The sequence below is a fragment of the Halichoerus grypus genome, chromosome 2 (assembly GCF_964656455.1).
Source record: "Halichoerus grypus chromosome 2, mHalGry1.hap1.1, whole genome shotgun sequence".
In the NCBI taxonomy this organism is placed as follows: Eukaryota; Metazoa; Chordata; class Mammalia; order Carnivora; family Phocidae; genus Halichoerus; species Halichoerus grypus.
Window position 1 is genome coordinate 137,541,210 of NC_135713.1, and position 22,359 is coordinate 137,563,568.

At 35.7% G+C, this 22,359-nt stretch overlaps 1 protein-coding gene across 5 annotated transcripts in view; it reads right to left on the bottom strand.

The window, feature by feature from the left end:
- DMXL1 (Dmx like 1) overlaps positions 1 to 22,359 on the bottom strand; it is a 135,210-nt gene that overhangs the window by 48,525 nt on the left and 64,326 nt on the right. For 4 of the 5 annotated variants that reach the window (XM_078067597.1, XM_036123783.2, XM_036123786.2 and 1 more), the window contains exons 22-29: positions 22,103 to 22,268; positions 20,478 to 20,739; positions 17,592 to 18,685; positions 16,921 to 17,112; positions 14,055 to 14,131; positions 11,237 to 11,364; positions 10,471 to 10,719; positions 2,362 to 2,540 (exon numbers count right to left, since the gene is read on the bottom strand). In XM_078067597.1, the coding sequence (XP_077923723.1) occupies positions 2,362 to 2,540; positions 10,471 to 10,719; positions 11,237 to 11,364; positions 14,055 to 14,131; positions 16,921 to 17,112; positions 17,592 to 18,685; positions 20,478 to 20,739; positions 22,103 to 22,268 (2,347 nt within the window). Of the gene's footprint in view, positions 1 to 2,361; positions 2,541 to 9,872; positions 10,112 to 10,470; positions 10,720 to 11,236; positions 11,365 to 14,054; positions 14,132 to 16,920; positions 17,113 to 17,591; positions 18,686 to 20,477; positions 20,740 to 22,102; positions 22,269 to 22,359 lie in introns of those variants that run through there. The other variant, XM_078067598.1, reaches the window with a different exon arrangement.

A 22,359-nucleotide genomic window follows, 5' to 3' on the forward strand; every position in this document is an offset into this window, starting at 1 on the left:
GGCACCATCAAAAGCGACAGAGATCTCAGTACCAACTAGAAAAAGCTAACCTCTCAACTAGCCTGAGGCTGTGATATGAATTGGGACAAGGGCAGACCAGCCAGAAATTTAACAAGATCCAGGAACAAGAGAGCTAAAGAAGCCTTCCTCATCATGGATCCTCTATCATTTAAAACTGTGTTTCCAAAATGAAGATGACATAAAGATATTCCCATATCAGTAAGGGGCTCAATAAACATTTGTTGAATAAATGAATAGCTCTGCAAAAGGCAATGAAGAACACGGAGAGACAAATACCTGCCTTTACCCCAAGAAAAATACAAAAAAAATTAAGCTACTGCATAACATGTCTAAAGGATTGTTGTCAGCAGAAAATAGTTAGCTATCAAACAGAAGAAAATAAAAAGAACATGCAGAAGTTGAGAATGTGAGGGACGTGGCTGATCACAGGAGAAGCAGAAGACACATACAGGCCATTTTTGCTTTGCATAGTAGCATAGGAACATGAAAACGACCAAGCAAGCTGAAACCATTGTGAAGCAATCTTAATAAACAAAGGAAAAACTACAAATATTCTGAGACTAGGAAAAATATTTTTCAAAACATTAAAACTCTTATGGTTGGCAATAAATGTATAGGGAAATGAAAAAATAGTAAAAATCATATTTATTTAGCACACTATAATTAAAATATTAGAAATATTGAGAATTTAAGTGTTTTATTTCTTTTTTTTTTTAAAGATTTTATTTATTTATTTGAGAGAGAGAGAGAACAAGTGAGAGGCAGAGGGAAAGGCAGAGGGAGAAGCAGACTCCCCATTGAGCAGGGAGCCCGATGCGGGGCTCGATCCCAGGACCCTGAGATCATGACCTGAGCCGAAGGTAGACGCTTAACCGACTGAGCCACCCAGGTACCTGATCAAGTGTTTTATTTCTATGTAAAAAATTTATCAAGAGTACTTGGAATAGTGCTTGCCTTCTTCTAACTCTGTAATTTAGGATACAAAAGAAGCATCTTTTCTAATCCTTGGCAAACCATCATACTTGTTTCTAAATTTGTATCAACTTCCAACATTTTACTCTTCACACTTTCAATGCTGTGAAATATTAGCCAGAGTTCCTTTAACGTGAAGTGGGTTTTTTTTTTTTGCCAATTTCACTATCTCTACAAAATCCTCATCCCTGTGTTACACTTTCCTCACCTCTGTTGACAAGTTAGCCCTCACTAAGTCCTCTGGTTGCACATCCAGAATCTGACAGCAATGTCAGTAGCCCCAATGTGAGCTATTTTTCCATAAACTCTGTTTACATTTGATTTGTTTCTGTAGAAAGCATCTTAATTTTTTATTTAAATTCTATTAGCCGACATACTGCTTACATTCGATCTGAATGTCACTCACAGTGCTACCACTTGTCACTGTTTGGTAGCACTTCCACTTTTGTGAGCCAATTCCCTCTTCCCATTATCCAGTTTTGTAAAATGTCACTTGAGTTTGACACTCTGCTGTCTGTATACGAACTGAGTTAACAGGTCCTAATTGATCAATCGCCAATAGACTCTGAAAGAACTGTTGTGATTGATCACTGCACATGAGGTGCATCTGCTATTTCCACAGTGACATGTGGACGGAAGAGCCAGCAGGGAAGTTCATACTTGAGGTAATTCCTCACAGTTAATAGACTGTGGAAACTCTGAGCCATGTTGTTGAGGGACTCGTTACCTCACTAAACGGCAGTAACTATAACGTGTGTATATGAGAACCATGTAGGACCATCTGCAGTACAGAAAAGGAGTGAAAGCAGCAATGGCCCTGTGACTGCTAGTAGTCTGGATTCCTTAATTACCATCAAGTACCTTAGCACTACGGTGTTGACCAATTTATCTTTTTATCTAAGAACTGTATTTTGTTTAAAATATAGAAATCATAACTTATCAAAGGGCTGCCTTAAAAACCGGATGGAAATGGCCAAATATTTTTTTTTTTTTTTAAGATTTTTATTTATTTATTTGACAAAGAGAGACACAGTGAGAGAGGGAACACAAGCAGGGGGAGTGGGAGAGAGAGAAGCAGGCTTCCTGCTGAGCAGGGAGCCCGATGCGGGGCTCGATCCCAGGACCCTGGGACCATGACCTGAGCTGAAGGCAGACGCTTAACGACTGAGCCACCCAGGTGCCCCAATGGCCAAATATTTTTGAGTTTTTTTTGTTTTGCTTTGTTATGCAGCCTGACAAAATGAAATCTTTCTAAACTAGAGTGGGAAAATACTTGGAAGCAGCCACAATCCACTTATTTTAAACGTTTTCATTTCCATTTCATTGCAACACTATTCAAAGTGTTGTTCTAGGTGGCACTTTTATTACCTTGGCTATGAAATAGTCCCAGATACTGAGCTCTGGTGGGATGAACTTCTCTTGGACTGTCAGTGACTCCTGGCTGACTACTGATGAGGAAGAGGTCGGTGGGGCAGAATCTCTGCAAGGAATTTTTGATGGCCTAAAACGTTTGTTCTGTTTCTCTCCTTCTTCCACAAGTGAAGAAACTAATGAAAACAAAATAAAGTATTATTAAAATAAGTACTATTTCCATTGTACTAATTTCATCTATCTTTACATAAGATGTAAGGTTACCAATAAGCACAAACACAAAACTGAGATCATTACTACTATAGTAAGGTTAAAAAAAATAAGTAGAAGTGAGACAAAAATCACTGTAAAACGCAATCTTTACTTTTATCTCAACTTATCCCTCATTCTCTGAATGTTATGTGGGTAACAGGATATAATATCTGCCTATAAATGAGTCCACAATTGAGCTAAGATCATGACAGCAAATTATCTACATCCCTTTACTTTGAAGAATACCATGGAAAACAAAGAGTATCATGGGATGTCAATGTTAATTGAAGGCAACAACTCACTTATGAGGTTCTTTAGTAATCCCTTGGCCTTTTATCTACATACAAAACTGAATGTTTTCACTGAAAATAAATAAAAAATTCAAATACGTAACAACTGAATTAAACTGACTCAGACTTCTGGAAATGGCTCGCACATGGAATTTTCTCGTCAGTGGAATAATAAAGAGAGAGAAAATGCAATCTTTGTTGTTTTAACTTTTAAAACACTTAATGGTTAGTATTCCCTTAGTATTTTACTCTAGAGTATTAAGGGCCTCAGGAAAGAAAAACAAGTTACACAAATATATAAATAACAGATATTAAGTCACAAGATGCACGTCACCAGTACAGAACCAAGGCTGTCCCAAACAGAAGCCTATGTCTAACTGACAGGCAAACAACTCCACAATAAGGCACACCAATATTCTCCTTCAATGGTTCCAGTGAGAACTGACTTACCTTTCAAAGGAATGCAAATATGTGTCCTGTAACATAATTTTGTTTTATTGTTTGAAGCTACTCAGCTTGCATAAACAGCATGCTCATGCATTATATCAAGCTACAGCCAAGCTGAGTTTAACAGAGTGATTTAGTGATTTCAGAAAAAAAGGAAATTAAAATGGATAAAATTCTAAAAGATTGCTTGGACGTGGTATGATTATTACACAAACTCCCAAGTGATTTTAAAAGGAACTTTCAGATTAAATGTGTTAAATTTCTGCCTTTTTTTTTTAAAGATTTATTTATTTATTTGAGAGAGAGCACACGCACAAGTGGGAGGAGGGGCACAGGGAGAGGAAGAAGCAGACTCCACACTGAGCTGGAGCCTGACGTGGGGCTGATCTCAAGACCCTGAAAACATGACCTGAGCCAAAACCAAGAGTCAGATGCTTAACTAACCGAGTCACTCAGGTACCCCAATTTTTTTTTCCTGTTTTTAAAAGCAACTGATAGTCAACAATCATGTTTCTAATATATGTTGCATACATTCATATTCATTCTATAACTTAAAACAGTGATTCTATCAAATTCTGATCAAGTAAAAAATTTAGAATATAAAGGTACTTTTTACCTTTCAAAAATTAATGCTGTGGTTTAAAATAAATTAATCATTTGACTTTAACATTACTATTTTGCTTTTTTTGTTTTTAGATTAGAAGGCATATGAACATAGGAGCTTTTTTTTTTTTTTTTTTTTAAAGATTTTATTTATTTATTTGAGAGAGAGAGAATGAGAGACAGAGGGCATGAGAGGGAGGAGGGTCAGAGGGAGAAGCAGACTCCCCGCCAAGCAGGGAGCCCGACACGGGACTCGATCCCGGGACTCCAGGATCATGACCTGAGCCGAAGGCAGTCGCCCAACCAACTGAGCCACCCAGGCGCCCTGAACATAGGAGCTTAAAGGATCTCTGGAAAAATAAAACTTACAAACACTGAATGAATACATTTTTGCCAAGACAGCTATATGATAAAAAATCAGAGTTTTTAAACCAAAACCTAAGAAGATTTTTTTAAAAAGAGAAAAATTTACAAGTACAGTCAATGAACCCAGACACCGACATGAAAATAAGAAAAGTTACCACACTGGGGTAAATGTTTAAAATTACAGGCTCAATACCAAAAATATAAAACTAGTTATTAAAATACTTTTGATGAGCAAAGAAAAAAATGGCAAACAGTTTCACAATACTGAATGTTCTATTACTTGAAATGCTATAAATAAAAGGACCTGAGTGATGCCTCCCAGCAAACAAGAAATAACCTGTAGCTTCTCATTAGCGTAGATGCTTCTTCTTTTCCCATAAATTACAGCAAGACTTAAGACAATTTTATGTTTAAATCACAGAGGGTTAGCATAGCCATGAAGGGCCAATAGAGACTGCACAGTGGCTGAGGGCTCAACTGCTGATTTTTGAAAATGCTAATAATCAAATATCAAGAACCTCTGTCACTCTTTGGATAAAAACTGACTCTAGTGTTGCATTACTAAGGGGGCAAATGGCTACTTTACTAGTAATAGAAGGAAAAAAACGGTATTAGGGAGAATTGAAAAGGAACTTGGATATGGAGCTTAGAAATTATAAGGAACATAGAGAAGCTAGAAAGTGGGTAAAGAAAAACCAACATACCCACGGGTAAGAAAAGACAGAATCACTCACTAACATAAACTTCTTAAATTTCTTAGCTGCTTTGGATTCATAGAAAGTACTTTTAAGAAGTGCTTTTAAAGTCAAGATAGTGGACTTTTCCCTCCATTTTAAGAACTTCTATCCTCACTCCTAGTACATTCTGCAGTGACTTCCTGGAACTATGGACGTGACTTCCTAAAGAACTCAAAACAGAAATGGAGAAATGGTTAAGAGGCTACATCTAAAGAATGGGCAGAGGAGGTACAGAGGAGTAAGAAAGACAATGTTGCTTTTTATCATAAATTCTTCCGGACTACTGGATTTATTACCATGCACATATATTGTTTTGATTAAAATCAAAACAAGTTAACACTTTTTGAGTTTGTAATTTTATTTTATTTTTTAAAAAGAATTTATTTATTTGAGAGAAAGCACGAGTGAGCATGAGTGGGGGGGGCAGGGGGAGAGGGAGAAGCAGACTCCCCACTGAGTGGGGAGCCCGACACAGGGCTTGTTCCCAGGATCCTGAGATCATGACCTAAGCTGAAGGCAGGAGCTTAACTGACTGAGCCACACAGGTGCCCCAAGTTTATCATTTTAAATCAAACAAAATTAATATTCTAAACCTAGACTTAAATGTTATTTCTTTTAAAAAATGACCTCAAAGTAACCAGCAGAATGATCTCATTCTCTGCATCTCAATCTAAGGCACACTTATCACAAGACTATTCATGAGTGTGTCACAGAGTACATGAAACTTCAGGGGGGACATTGTCCTGGACCTTCAAGTTTAGCTCCAAAATTTAGGGGGTGGGAGGATGAAAGTAATTTAAATGATGATTTAAAATATTTTATTGGAAAGAAACAAAGATATGGAGAAGATAAAAGTCATGTAAGTTCAAGATAAAATAGATCCCGAATCTATTTCTTGCTTTTGGCAACATAATTCAGCATAAGAGATCTCCTAAGAGGTACATATATTCACTCTCCTCTAGCATCCACTTGAGGCAAAAAGTTTGAGAAGTACAAATATAGGCCAACACAAATTATATAAAAAAATTCTCAAAATTATATGTAAAACATGACTTTACAAGTAAACTTCAAAGATTCTTAAAAGGAAAAGACCAAAACAGATTCAAGGAGTAATAAATTTAAGGTACTTCTTAATCCTCAAAGAATAAAATCAATGCAAAAAAAAATGTCTGACAGGTGAAATTTTCCAATTTTAGAAAGACGGATTCTCAAGGAGGTAGGGCACAGTGGTACCTTGTACCTGCTTCATAAGTACCTATAAAAATGAAATGATGACTATCTTAGTAGAAAGTAGTGATTTGTCTCCAAATCACAGAGCAAGTAGTTTCCAAGATAGTTGGTGTTCAAAGTGATTCACTGGAATATGGAAAGAAAATATTACAACTACTACTTAGATTTTTTAATAAGGAGAAGTGGGGAGAAGGAAGAAAAGAGAAACAGGGTAAGAAGGGGAGAAGGAAAAGAAGAGAGGAGAGGTGGAGTGGAGGAGAAGAGAGAGAAAGAGAAGACAATAGAGGAAGGAAAAAGAAAGGGGGTGGGAGAAGGGGAGCAGAAAGGGGAGGGAAGTGGTAAGGAGAAGAAGAAAATCTGTCAATGTTTAATATCTGGATCAGCAAGAGTACATGTATTTATAAATAAATACATACATACATACTGAGGATTTGCTCATGCATGTCTTGTGGATAGGGTTATATAATAAAAAATCTGGAGATAACACTATTTTTCCATCACCCTGAAGACCACGGGTGTGCCTGTAAGATTTCATCTCCAGCTCAACAGACTTATTACAAGTGAGAACGGAGTAAATACATACAGTGAAGTATTACTCAGCTGTACAAAGAAAACTCTATCATATGCCACAACACGGATGAACCTCAAGGACATTGTGCTAAGTGAAATAAGCCTGTCACAAAGGGACAAATATGGTAGTTATGAAATGAAGAGATGCTTTTTAATGAAAATTTATATCTGTCCCTCAAAAAAGAAGTCTGCGCAAGGAGTCTAACAAAAGATGTATTCCCTTCTCTGGCAAAACTAGTTATTTTTTGGTTCAGTAGCCAGTTAAAATTGTTGGGCATATTCATCTGTATTGTAAATAGCTGATCGTTTTCTATTTTATTTTATTTTTATTTTTATTTTTTTTATTTTTTTTTTTTTTTAAAGATTTTATTTATTTATTTGAGACAGAGAGAATGAGAGAGAGAGAGAGCACATGAGAGGGGGGAGGGGCAGAGGGAGAAGCAGACCCCCTGCCGAGCAGGGAGCCCGATGCGGGACTCGATCCCGGGACTCCAGGATCATGACCTGAGCCGAAGGCAGTCGCTTAACCAACTGAGCCACCCAGGCGCCCTCGTTTTCTATTTTAAAAATGCTTAAGTCTTATACTTTTTCTGGTCAAGAAATGTTGCTATTTTATATATTTTGCTAAAGGAAGGATAGCAATGACATGTATAATCGCTGAATACTGAATAGAAAACTTTTATTTTTTTATACAAGTTTTAGGGGAAAAGCAAAACATTTGGATTTTCCGATCCATATTTAACATAAATAATCAAATGGCAAAAATATACTTTAAAATGTCTAAAACATCATTAGCAGTCTCATAGTTAGAAAAAAAAAGATGTGCTTACCACAAATAAAATACTCATTTTATATTTTATTCCTCAATGTGGAGACATAAACAATCATTACTATGTATTTATCAAGATGAAGATGGAAAATTCAGTTCTCATACTGCAAATATTATGACAAAATACAATAAAAATTCTTCAATAAAAACATTGCTTTGCTTTATAATATACAATAAAAAGCAAAGTATGGATTTCTAACCATCAGCAGCAAAAAAACATTTTTCCAAACTTGCTATTGCTCACCTGATTGTCTCTTTTAAAAATTAACCATAGTAACAAAATAATTCCTAACTCCATGAAATGCACCTGCACTAATTTTAGTCAGAAAACATAAATCCTTCATTAATATATGATGTGGAATTCACCAAGTTAAATTTGATTAAAAAATAAATAAATAAGTTACTGATTACATTAACATTTTTGTTAAGAATTCTAACCTGCCAAACTGAAATCTAATAGAAATCATCTATCATTTTCTTACATTACAAGGCTTAGTCATATTTAAATTTTGTCACTAAAAATATTAGTGTATTAAGTATATAAAAGACATGTAGAGAGAAACATAATTTAGTTCATGATAATGATGTACTATATGTTGGCTAACTGAATTTAAATAAATACAAAAGAAAAAAAGAAAAAAAAATTTAGTTCATGAGACCATCATTGCAAAGAAAACTGAAATCAGAATTTACACGACAACAAGGGAAACAAATGGTGACTTTTAATTCCTCTTCTAGTACTAAGTTACATCTATGATTGATTCCGCATAGCTTCTGAGTTCTCAAAGATGAGCATCACATAACCTGGATGTGGCCTTAACACTAAGTGAACCACATGTTTTGTTTTGTTTTTTTTAATTAATTTTTTTTATTATGTTATGTTAATCACCATACATTACATCATTAGTTTTTGATGTAGTGTTCCATGATTCATTGTTTGCATATAACACCCAATGCTCCATTCAATACGGGCCCTCTTGAATACCCATCACCAGGCTAACCCATCCCCCCACCCCCCTCCCCTGAAAATCAGAGGGGGAGATGAACCATGAGAGACTATGGACTCTGAGAAACAAACTGAGGGTTCTAGTGAACCACATGTTTTAAGTATTCTGTGTTACCTGCCACCAAGGGATTAAATGTACAGATGCAGGTAATTTTCAGTCACTTTGACTATTTAGGGTTCAGTAAGTGATGGAATACAGTTTATGATGGTACCTATAAGATAATTTATGTAATGGTATTTGTGTGTAGAAACAACTAAAACTGAGTGGCTCAACAAAGAACTTAGACTTGGAGTAAGGTTCTTTACACATCTGTACTCAGTAGAAATGGTTGGAATTGAGACATGGTAACTGGTTAGTAAGAATATTTTTAATTTTTTACAGGTATCTGGACATTCCATAGCAAGAATTTATCCCTTTTTAACATTTCGTATTAACCAGATCAAATGTTTAAATGATTTTCTCTTAGGACACATTAAAAACAGGGCCACAATTAGTTTACCAATTTTTTTAATGCTAATCTCAGTAGAGCTATAAATCTTACTCCCTCTTAGACTTTGAAAGTTTTTCTTTAATTGAATTCAGTTATCTGAAGTTAAATATATATATTCCAAGGCAAATTTCATGAAAAGTTATAGTCTTTCTCTTTTTTTTTTCATCCATATAAAAAATAAAGCACAGGAAAGTACTCCTTAAAAATGAGAAGAGATGTCATAAAAATGAAGATATTTTTTAAAAAAAGATTATCACATATGAGCTAATAAATTACAAAAAGAAAATTTAACAGCTAGGTAGAAAGCATTATGAAGATTCTTTTCACATCAAGATATAATATATATAGTTTCAATATTAGAAAGCTTAGAAACAGGGATACAGTTGTTTAAAATATTCACTTTTCCTGGTATTATGAACACTTAGAAATCCAAAACCCCTAATGGCCAGAATCATAGTATGCAAAACATAAAGCAGCCTCATTTGAAATGTTTTCCAGACATGTCAAGCCATAGTCTGATTTACCATGATTAGCATTGACATTTATTCCTACACCTTTAAAAAGATGTTAAAGTCTAAGGAATAGAAAACATCAAAGGAAAATAATTTAAAAGCAGAATAAAAAGCAGAGATGGTTTTCTGAAATGCTAATCATTGTTTTAAATCAAAAATATGGCTTGATTAAAGGAAATTTCTCAATTTTCTATTTCAAGAGCCATACAAAATAAAACAGGCCCAAGGTACCCCAACCCCTCCAAAACAACACAAAGCAAGCTGAGCCGTAAAAGCCTATTTCTAAAGCTAATATCTTGCCTGCAAGACTGGGAGGGCTATGAGAACTGATGGTTGAAAGAGCTTTGGTAAAGCCCACACATTCCATGGAGAATACCACTACCTGGTGGGGGCTAGGCATAGCAAAGTGCCTTCCTGCCAAAGAAAGAAGAGAGAATCTGTATTTGGGATAGAACAAAGACCAGTGTTACAGTATATTTCAAAACAAATGATCATTTCAACAGCAAAAGATTTAAGAAAATTACATTAGATAGTTCTAATCACTGGTGCATGAGCGTCTTATAGTTTGAAAACTGCACCAGAAACTGGACACTGCATTTTCACCATTTCACCAGAAAACCATTTGTTCATGCTTTAAGAAAATGGTCTGTAACAAAAAATTTCTGTGAATAAATTAAATGTAATTACACTTGACAAAGTTATCATTCAGACGAACAAATAAAGTTTCAGTCTTAAAAATAAATAAACAAACAAACAAACATGAAAAAACTAACCAGGTAAAGCTTTTGAGTGTGTGTGTTCTTTGCGGGGAACATGTGCACCTCCACCAAACACAGCAGACCACATTTTTTCGTTCAGGGGATGGGCCACGATCCGAAACAGTTCATTACTAGAATGTGTTGCCAGGCCATGGATGAAGAGACTCAGATACACTGCTGTGAGAATCTCACAGAGCAAGACTGTAAGCCCTGACTGGGCTTCCTCGCCAGAAGAATTCAAAAGTCGAATCAGAGAAGTGATTCCTAGAACAAACAAACAACAGCTACCACTGACAATAAATTTTAAAAATAAAAAATTAACTGTACTTTTAATTTTTGAAAAAACTTTATTAAACCAGGATTAAAGTTTTTTCTTCTCTAGATTCACAGACTAGAAGTTATTACAGTTAATGCACAAATACTGAGCTATTCAATTTAGAGAAACAATGAAAATCTATCATCTAATACAAATCTGATAGATAAAATTTAATTCCCACAACAAATGTACTTCTATTATGACAAAAAATTATAACAAGTGATATAACAAAACATTTGAGTTATTTTAGTAAATGGCCAAGGAAATACCAATGTTAAGTAACTGCAAAATTTACAATGAGTGGTAAATACTGAAGTGTTATCAATTCTAACAATATTTAACAGTGATTATCATGCAGCAAAACCACACCGTATGTACTTTTTCCTCATCTGATTAAATTCAATAAGGCTAAGAAAAAACTCACATATATTTATTTACGTACATATATACATAAATTCTTTGTACCTGGCCATTGTGCTGGTGACGTATTAGGAGTTATTGCTTCATCTAAGCTTCCTGTTTTCAAAGAATGTCGATGGGGAAGCAGGACTGTCTGATACATCATTCCAGTAAACTGATTTGTTTGAAATGAACTAAGAAAAGAAGACATTTAAATAAGAATAATTGGCAATAATAACCATATAAGAAAATAATAATAAAAATATAATGATCTAAAATGAATTTCACACGTAATATTTCCATGTTTTAGATCTAACTTCTGGGTATCTTAAAATTCAAGTTTTTATTAGTTATACTGCTATTACTGATCTAAGTAGTGTTCTCTATAGTCTGGTGATATAATAAAACCAAGTATCCTTTAAGTGTAAACATGCAAATTTTCTAAATTAAAATACATGTGATAGGTTTTAAGTATATTTATTTAATGAAAGAAACAGAATACATACAAATGAGAAAACTAAATCACTATTGACCACAAACAGCAAGCTATTCTATCAAAGTTCAAAACAAGGTTATCTGGTTGAAAACAAAGTCCGTTTAGGTTCAGCTTGATATTTAATGGCTGTCAACCCCACATCAGGACAGGTTACATCAGGACAGGTATATATACAAGGTAACAGGGATATAATGAAAAATGTGGTTTCTGAATCCATGAAATTTATAGTCTGGTGGAAGAATCAGACACAAATAATTTCATCATTATCGCTTCCTTTCTTTTCTTTTTCTTTTTTTTTTTGAGAGAGAGAGAGAGAGAGGGAGAGAGCGGGGAAGGGGGGAAAGAGGGGATACAGAGGGAGAGGGAGAATCTCAACAGACTCCACACCCAGCACAGAGCCCAAAGTGGTACTTGATCCCATGACCCTGAGATCATGACCTAAGCCGAAATCAAGAGTCAGGTGCCCCTATCATATTGCTTTTAGAGACAAAACCTACGCATACAGGGCTATTGAAAGCAAAAGGGGGGAGCATTTTATACAATTTGGGAATTCAGGGTAAGCTTTTCCAAGTAAATGGCACTTTAAACTATAAATAAACAGATGAATGAACAAAGTAACTTGCTGCTTGATATAAACTATGAAATAAATCTGACAGAAATGGTACAAAGATCTTTGTTAAATCCTGCCATAAATTCCTATTTCAATTGTGAAGTAAATGAATGTCATATTTAAATACAGCACATTTATTGTTTTAGATCTGTTCTAATTGGCAAGTCTTCTATTAGTCATAACATTCTGACGCATTTGTAAATAGCTTCTCATGCTTTACTTTGCAGTTTCGAGATGGCAGGCTGCCAACAAAAAAAATCCCCCCTGCTACAATAAGCCTATGGAAATGATGACAAAGATAAAGATACGTTGATGAAAATAAAGCCACACTCAATAACAAGAAAAGTGAACTCTTGGAGGACGAAGGCCAAAGAAATCAAGTTGAAGCTACCCTGGGAATACAGAAGCAGATTAGTAAATTGAGACTCCCATGGAAGAACTGAAACACATACAACACCAAGGAAGGCTAACATCATGTAAGAAACAACAAACACAGTGAATGACCTGCACCTGAGGAAGCAGACTTATCAGAACATGACAGAAGGTGCTTTATACTCAGAGAGGTTAAAACAATTAAGAAATACAGTAAGTTATAAAAATAAAAGTGACCATTAAAATCAACAAGGAGATCTTAAAAATGAAAAACAGAATTTCTAAAACACAACCTCAGGCTAAATAAAAGACAAGACGTTGCTGAAGAACGAGTGAGCGTCTGGAATATGAAACCAGGATTTCTCCTGAAATAAAGCAAAAATAAATAAAGAAAAAAAAATATGAGATGAAAGCTAAAAGGAAAATAAGAGAAACCTGTAGATTCCAATACCTGTCTAATAAGAAAAAGGAGAGAGAAGACAAAATATTTAAAGAAATAAAGTCAAGAAACAAAACAAAGGATCACAGGGGAAAAAAAAGAGAGAGGAAAACCAAGAAACAGACTCTTAACTCTAGAGAACAAACTGATGGTCACCAGAAAGGGGAGGTCGGTGGGGGAGATGGGTGAAATAGGTGATGGGATTAAGCAGTGCACTTGTGATGAGCACAGGGTGATGTATGCAAGTGTTGAATCACTATATTGTACATCTGAAACTAATATTACACTGTATGTTAACTGGAATTTAAATAAAAATTTTTTAAAAAGGGAAAGAGAATTTCAAAGAACTAAAGGAAGATACCAAAGTGTCAAACAGTATGTTTTAAAAGTCTAGCTAAATTATAGTGAAACCTTAGGCTATAAAGAGACAAATCATAAACATCACCCTTTGGTAAATTTTTTCTCAATTTCAAGTCAATTACTCCTTCCTTTGTGTTCCCTGAGCCTTTCACTATATTATATACATTATAATTATACAATATAGTACATTATAATATTATAGTATATAATATTGTTTATAATAACTATAATATAACTACACTATAGTACTTATCACTTAAGGGTAATGTCATGTTATATATATCATTTACCAACTCACAAGTTTGTTTCCAACTAGATGGACCACAAGAAAGGAGAACTTATCTCAGTGCATATCACAATGCCTGGCATTAGGCAGTGATCAATAAAAGTTAGCTAAATTAGTTACACTGACAAGGGTCTACTTAACATTCATTTGCCATAAAGGCAGAAGCTAAAATTCAAAGATGGAAAAATAGTACTCATCACTTCAAATACTTTTGCGTTATTTAGACTGTGATAAACAGTTTTTTCTAAAGCAAGAGCACACAAATTCTGAAACCTCATCAGTTACCGCGAACATTCCTAAATTTCACAAAAAGATATTTACCTGTAGTTATGACTACCACAAAGGCACTGATAAATACAAGCAGAAAGTGAGGCTGCTAAAGTATGCATTACATATACCTGAAAAACAAACAAACAAACAAAATTAAGTATAACTTTTAAAAAATCAAACTTGTTTCAAGACCTACTATACTCAGCATCATAAAAAAGATGGAAAACTATTTTGTCCCTAGAAACTATGTCCTTTTTTCCTTAACACTCATTTATGCCTATAGAGATCGCACTACAGACAAATTAAAAACACTAAGGCCATTGGCAGAAATCATAAAACACACACCTGCTACCTAATTTCTATTTCAAGAACAAATGGGAACAGATGTTCACTATTCAGTAGTGCATAAGCCATGTATTAAAAGAAAAACCTCCAAACTTCAACCTTCTTCCTCAGCCAAAATATGTAAAAGCTCAGTCTGAGAAATGACTGTTTACCTATGGACAGGTCATTGAAGCATATGCTACCACATATTCTAGCTACTGGAGAAAACAAGCAATCTAAAGAAAATGCAATTATTTACAGAAAGAAGGCCTGAAAGACAGCAACTGAAGGGCAAACATTTGTACCGAGAAAGAGAAGGCTCTAAACATGGCATGACAAGCAATGAGAGAGGAAGGTCTGAGAAGCACAACCCAGGTCAGAAAGTAAACTAGATTAGACTATTTAAAAGACTAGGTTATTGACCTAATCATGAAGTATGACACTCTTCTATGTAGATAAAAACAGAATTGCTATTTCCCCTTCAATTATCAATTAAGATGTGTGGTATGAATTAAAATCAAGAATATCATAAAAATGAAGACAGCAAGTCCAAATATGGGAAATTACAAAAATGATCAGAATATTTTCCAGCTTCTCCAACAAAAAGTGGATTCTATATCTCCACTCACTGAATCTGGACTGGCCTTGGGACTTGCTTTGACCAAGAGGGCAAAATGATATGTGACTTCTGAACCTAGTCCTCGAAAGGGCTTGCAAATTCTCTTGCTTTTTAAACCCCTGCAACCTCTATGTGAAATAACCTAGGCATGATGGTTAATTTTATATATCAACTTAACTGGACCAAGGGGTGCCCAGACATTTGGCCAAACATTCTGGGTGTATCTGTAAGGCTGACGTGGGATGCAAATGACACTGGCATAAGTGGAAGACTGAGTAAGGAAGACTGCCCTCCCTAATGTGGGTAGGCCTCATCCAATCAGTTGAAGGCCGAAATAAAACAATACAGCTATAAAAGGGAACTTCTGCCTGGCTGCACTGAGCTGGAACAGTGGTGTTTCCTGCCTTTGGGCTAGAACAGACACCCTGGCTTTTTTGGGGTCTCAAGCCTGCTGGCTTTCAGACTAGAACTTACACTCGACTGGCTCTCCTGGTTCTCAGGCCTCTAGACCCAGACTGGAACTACACAACAGGTCCTGGGTCTTTAGCTTGACGACCGCCGATCTTGGGACTTCTCCGCCTCCATAATTATGTGAGCCAATTGCTTATAAAACAGAGCTCTATACACACACATACACACGTCGTATTGGTTCTGTTTTTCTAGAGAACCTAGGCTTGCTTGATAGTCGACTATCAGCCCTGGAAATAGTCTGCCAACCACCAAAAATGTAAATACGGCCATCTTAATCCAGAATCCAGCCAGCCTACTAGCTGGCCAAAGACAAATGAAAATATCCAGAGGTCAGTCCAGCTGGCCCAAATAACAACTGAGAAGCCAACCCACTGAATCATGAGCAAAATAAATGACGGCCATTTGAAGATACTAATGTTTCGGCGTAGTTCTTAAGCAGCAAAAGCTGCTTTATTACTAAAATTGTGCACAATCTGAAGGAAATTAAATTCCTTACTGTGTAACACACTATGTGGGCATTTATACTACAGAAGAGTACAGGAAAGGTGACAAAATTAAATGACAAAGGTTAAGGTTATCCAAGAGGGTAACACTGTAGGAGAAGCCACCATTAGGCAAGAAGAATATCGAACTGGTGTGATATCACAGCCTGTGAGGTGGGCGAGAACCAGATGACAGACTATTCAAGGAAAAAAAAAAAGAGAAATAGTCAAACTTGGTCATACTTTAAAGGATTTCAGTATGTTTGGAGAGTAAAGATGAAAGATGAAATGTGATATTAATGGTAAAGTATAGTGGTGATGGATGGCAAGATGATGTGGATGATTATCTAACTATATGATTAGTTATGCATCAGAATCACCTGAGAAACTTCCTAAAAATACATATTCTTAGGACTCACTCTCACACACTGATTCAGTAAGTCTGGAGTCAACTTAAGAATCCAAACTTCTAACAAGCATGTCAGGTGATTCTGCCATAGCTGATTAATAAAACACTGCCTGGCCTAGAGAAACAACAGGGGCAAATTACTTCACATTATCCTTAAAATACATAATATTTTAATATTAACAAAAAACTTTATTTGTATATTAATAACTTTACACCAAAATTATTTCTAAAAGGCAATTTCTAAATTATTTCTAAAAGTTTCTATTTCTAAAAGGCAATCAGCTTTTCGCCTAAGTGTACTACTAAGAGAGTCACTCATGTATCTGTATACACACCTATTACTCTTATCTTAATAAAGTGGCTAAATAAGACTAAATAACTAGCACTGTGATTAAAAACTCAAACACCCTACTGGGATAAGAACAAAGTGAGGTGAGCCAGGCCTACAGCCACAAGCTTTCTTTGATCAAAAAATATGTAAGTGGTAATGTAACAATTCCTGTGCGTGGTCTGATATTTAAAACTATTTCTAAAAAGTGTTGCTTTACATTTTTCTTTCGGTTTTATCGTAATAAGCAGCTAAGTTTTAAAGAATGAGCCCAGCGTCCTTACTCTGCTGCTCTGGACGTCAGGATGGGGTGGTGAGTCCAGGTTTATGACGGCGTGCAGAATGTCATGCGTGAGGTTACTGAGGTGCAGCAACGGGTTGGCAACGACGGTCTTGGCGCTGGCTGTACAGGCAAAGAGGAGGGGGACCGACGTCTGCTCTGACAGGGGGCTGGGAAACACTGGTTCTGAGGTTTCCTTAAAAACAAAGGGAAAAAAAGGTTAATCAACTATTTATAGTTTTAATCCATTACTTCACTAATTCAGGGGCCTCTTGGAAAACCTTTAAAACAACTAAAAATTAAAAGCATGACAGAAACTTTTATAGAGTTAGATGGGACCTGAGGAGGTCAACATTCCACCAAATATACTAAAAAATGAGGAGACAATACCCTCTTATCCTAACGAGAAGCTCATCAGCTCCCCCAGCACTCATATAAGAATTCAGAGTATGAATTCACCTGATCACAGGGCCCGATGCTGAATGATCCTGAAACCATTACACACACACAACTCTACAAATTCATAATACAAAGCACCATAAAAAAAGAGCATTCCTTAAAGCAACCATAATGAAGAAAACCAAAAATCTTAATATTTAAAGACAAAAAGAACAATACCAAAAACTGTTTCTCCTACGTGTACTATTTCAACTGGCCATCGTCTAAGTTACATACCTGCTGAGATTCTTGTAAAAGCAAAATCAATTCCATTCTCACAGAGGCAAGACCGCCACCATGGGACCCATGAAGTATGCAGTAACTCAGAAACATCCTCAAGAGTGACTGATATTTCAAAAGCCACTGTCTTTTTTCCTGAAAATTTTCTCTCAGTTGTTTCACTTTCGTTTGCTGAAGCAAATCTTCAGCTTCTCCATTTAATCCAAATTCATCTCCATTTTCACCAAGTGCAGGCTGTAAGTCTTCACCATCTGAACAATAGTCACAAGTCCTCTGAAGAGCTATCACCTCTTTTTCAAGCCAGTGGTAGAGCTGGTAACGCAACTTTCCACCATCTATTTCATAGCCAGTAGATAACGTACGAAGTTCTACTGTGAGAATCTTTAAACATGCTCTAAATTTTAACTGAACTGCAATTATATCTTCTGATGGACTTAAAATGTCGTTTTCATCTAGTGTGCTGAGAGATTCTGTGTAATTAGAACTTGTTTCATCTATTTTTTTCCCCATTTTTCTCTGTAAAGGTTTTAGTTCTTTCATTGAAATAGGGAGATCCTCATCTTCTTCATCGTTATCACTGTCCCATTTTAATTCTAAAGAGTCATCCGGAAATACAACACTTGGTTGGCTCCAGTCAAAAGAAAGAGTGGAATTTGACTGCTTCTCTGAGGAACCTTCTGAAGAAGATCCAAAACCATTCATTAGTGACTGTGACCAATCAATAGCAGAAGACTTATCTTCCCTTGCATCCAATTTTAATGGAGAAGAAGGAGAACAGTCTTTACTAGTATCCAAAAAGCTAGATGTTCTGCAAAAAGGTTTTGTTTTCTTGATAACTTTCGGCATCTTCGATAATACTTCCAAAGCTAACATAGGGCAGCCAGCTTTCAAATGAGCACTGGCAGTGGTAAAAAATAATCTTCTTTCACTTAAATTAATTGTTCCTGCCAGTCCACTTTTTCCTGTTAAACTCATGTGTGTGGACAATACATCAGATGATCCAAAATGACGTCTTAGCAAAAGAGGATGTGTTCTTAGATAATTGTAGAAATTAAAAACTGCAGGATTACAGGCTGACATCATGACTTGATCTGAAAAAAAATGCACTCTATCAGCTAAGAAAAGTTCAAGAGTTGTACTGCAGTCCTTTTCCCTACCATGGCACTTTTATCTACCTGGTCTTTCAACAACATTTTACTAAGAGAACACACTAATACATAGCAATGAATAGACAAGAACACATTTGTAATGAAAGTGTTTTAACACAAAAGAAAAACAAAGGTTATACTGATTTCATACCTCTTCAAGTAACAATATAAGATTACTTAAAACACCCACTTTCACACTCTTAGTTCTTATTCTCCTACTTCCCTCAACATTCCTTCCCAGTCTGCTTTGCTAAATCTTCCTCATCTCCCACTTTAGAATGCTAAGACTGTCCTAGAGCTCAAGGCTTGACTTCTATCTACTCTCCATGAGTGAACTCAAACAGTCCCATGGCTTCAAATACCATCGAGACACCGATAACTTGCATTATCTATTTCAGGCCCAACTTTACCCTGTAAATCTAAACTGCTATATCCACATGCCTACATTACATTTCCATTTCCATGCACACATTCTTGCCTCAAAGCCTTTTTATTTAGTGAGTCTTTAGCATAAACCACCCTTCACCCAATTAGCTACATTGACCTCATGACACTCAGGTCTCTGCTCAGAGGTCACCTTACCAGAGAAGTCTTCTCTATCTAAAACAACACTCCCCCACACCTGCTCTTGGTCTTGCCCATATCATTTACCTCAACCTAAAAACTTAGAGGAGTTATCAAAATTGACTCTATTCCCTTCACATTCCATATCCAATCCTATCTAGTCCACCTGAATCCAACCATTTTTCTCTGCCTCCACTCCTATCATCCTGGTCCAAACCACTACTACCTTTTAAAATTTTCTCCTAGAATACAGATTTAATTGGCTCTAAAAGTATGTGATCGTGTATTAATTCCAAATCAAAATATATTTTGTACATGAATATGTGTAGGCATAAAAATGTGACAAGAAAAGGCCTGTTCTTTCCCCCCTTCATCACAGAGAAGCCGGTTTAGAAATCTTGAGCTCAGATGGCCAGGACACTTGAACAACTGAACATGGCTTTCTCACAAGTCTTTCACAGTAAGACACATGATACACTTCCTGATTAAATGATGCTACGTAAAAAGCCATGAACTAAAATCTTTGCCAGTTAGTACTGCCAATAATAGGACACCTCTGATACCAGCCATCAGAACCAATTCAATTCCACCTGTGGAAAAATATTTGAAAAGCACATATCATTTTTATATAATTTATACAAAGATTTCCATTTTATACTAACCTCCAGAAAAGCTACAGCAAATGGGATTTCTAAAACAAATGGCAGAAGTAGATCTCAAAAATATAAATTATAAAAAATTCTCTACTACACTCTTATAAAAAATTAATCATATCACTTAAGTCAACTTTCTTTACACTGAATATTTTTATTATAAAAATTATAAAACTGATTAGCAAATACACAAACTTCCACCTAAGAAAATCACCCTTACATCACTATTTTCTCCAGAATTTATACTCAAACATTGATAATATTTATGTTCAATACATTGATTTTATAAAAACAGAAAATCCAAAGTTCTCGATTTTCAAAGGATTTTTCTGAAAAAAGGAATCCCCCCCACCTAAAAATAAACACATACATAACTCTTATGTTCCCACCTAAACCTTAAAGTCTTAGTCCATGTTTTCAACTTGCTTTGTATTACCTTTAGCACCCAACAGTGTGTTCTGTACCCAGCAAATGCTAATATAACTCTTTATTATTAGTATCTTAGAAATGCAGCTTACCATCATCCTCTCTGACAGGTTGCTTTATTAATGTTTCCAGAGCACCACTATAATCTTCCAAAATCCAATATGCCATACTCCGAAGAAAAGGATCATAATGCATATTTATGTTCAGTGAATTGAATTCATTGACAGGAGAATCAATCCCCAAAACTTTTTTACGTAAAATAGATTTGTATGTTGCAGATGTATCAAATTCAGACTCATAGAGTCTTGCTATTACAAGAGCCAATTGAATGTCATTCAGTTTCTCAAGACATACCTTCAAAAAAAGAACTACTGGTCATAAATAAGCAGGGGCATCTTTCATTTTAAGATAAACTCAACTGACTCACTAGTAACTACAATGAATAAAAGGCACTGATATCTGACCTAAGTGAACAAAGATAATAACAAATAAAACATATACTGCTTGCTTTAGCAAATCTGCTACTAAATACCTACTTGCAATAAGAATTAGCCTATAAATATTAAGTAGCCCTCAAGAAATTCAACTCAAATGACATTTTATTTCATTTTTTTCCTTTTTTTTTTTTTTGTGAGAGAGAGAGAGAGAGAGATAGCAGGGAGAGGGGTAGGTGGAGAGGGAGAGAAAATCCTAACCAGGCTTCACAGCTTGGAGCCCGACTTGGCTTTCAATCTCAAGACCCTGAGATCATGACCTGAACTGAAATCAGGAGTGGGACGCTTTTTTTTTTTTTTTTGAGAGAGAGAGAGAGAGAGAGAGACAGAGCATGAGTAGGGAGGAGGGGCAGAGGGAGAGGGAAAAGCAGATTCCCCACTAAGCAGGGAGCCCGATGTGACGCGGGACTCAAACCCAGGACCTTGGGATCATGAAATGAACTGAAGGGAGACGCTTAACCGACTGAGCTACCCAAGCTCAATGTCAGTCCTGACACTGTTTCCTGAACTTTTACTCCTCCCCATCCATCTCAGCAGACTATATAGGGTTTCCTTCCTAATTAAAAAGCTGTTTCGAATTACTTGTATGAAACTCCAAGCAAAAGGGCAATTTGAGGGGTGTCTGGGTGGCTCAGTCAGTTAAGCGGCTGCCTTCAGCTCAGGTCATGATACCAGGATCCTGGGATTGAACCCTGTGTTGGGCTCCCTGCTCAGCAGGGAGTCTGATTCTTCTCCTTCTCCCTCTGCCCCTCCCCTCTGCTCCTGCTCTCTCTCGTGCGTGCGCTCTCTCAAATAAATACATATTTTTAAAAAGAGCAATTTGAGATAGACAGGTTATACTTCAAATGTTTTAATTTTTTTAAGGTTTACTGAAAAATAATCAGTTAAAAATATGCTACGGTTCATCAACTAAGACAGAGCCAAATATAGATTCACATATGTTTAAACTGAGTAGAACAAACTTTTTTTAACCTATTCATAAATATTCTTAAAAGTCAGATCAGCTATCTCTACCAACCAATATAATGTGGTTAATCTTCATTCTGTATAAGTACCATTCAAGCTAAATGGCAAAATTTTAAAAGTCACTGTTTAATATTACTAAGTATTTAGCCTTACATAATTTCCACTATACTTAAACTGAAATTAAAAAATAAAAAATTGAACCTACAGAAAGAGCTTAAAAAGATGACAATGCTTTTTTAAAAAAGTTTCATCATTACCTCAATTGCATCTCTGAGGCAACCAGCTAAAAGAAAAAATGCTGCAGAATGTTCAAATCTTTGTTTGCCTAACAAAGAAAAAGCATTCTTTAAAGCTGCTCTACGCCATCTCTCATCCTCAAAATTGTGTCCAAAAAACTGTGTCATCTTGGGGTCTCTTTGGGATCTATACAGAAAAAAAAAAAAAAGTATGAAAATTTTGAAACACAATGTTTCCACAATCAGAACCAATTTTAACCAAAGTTAGCCATTTAAAT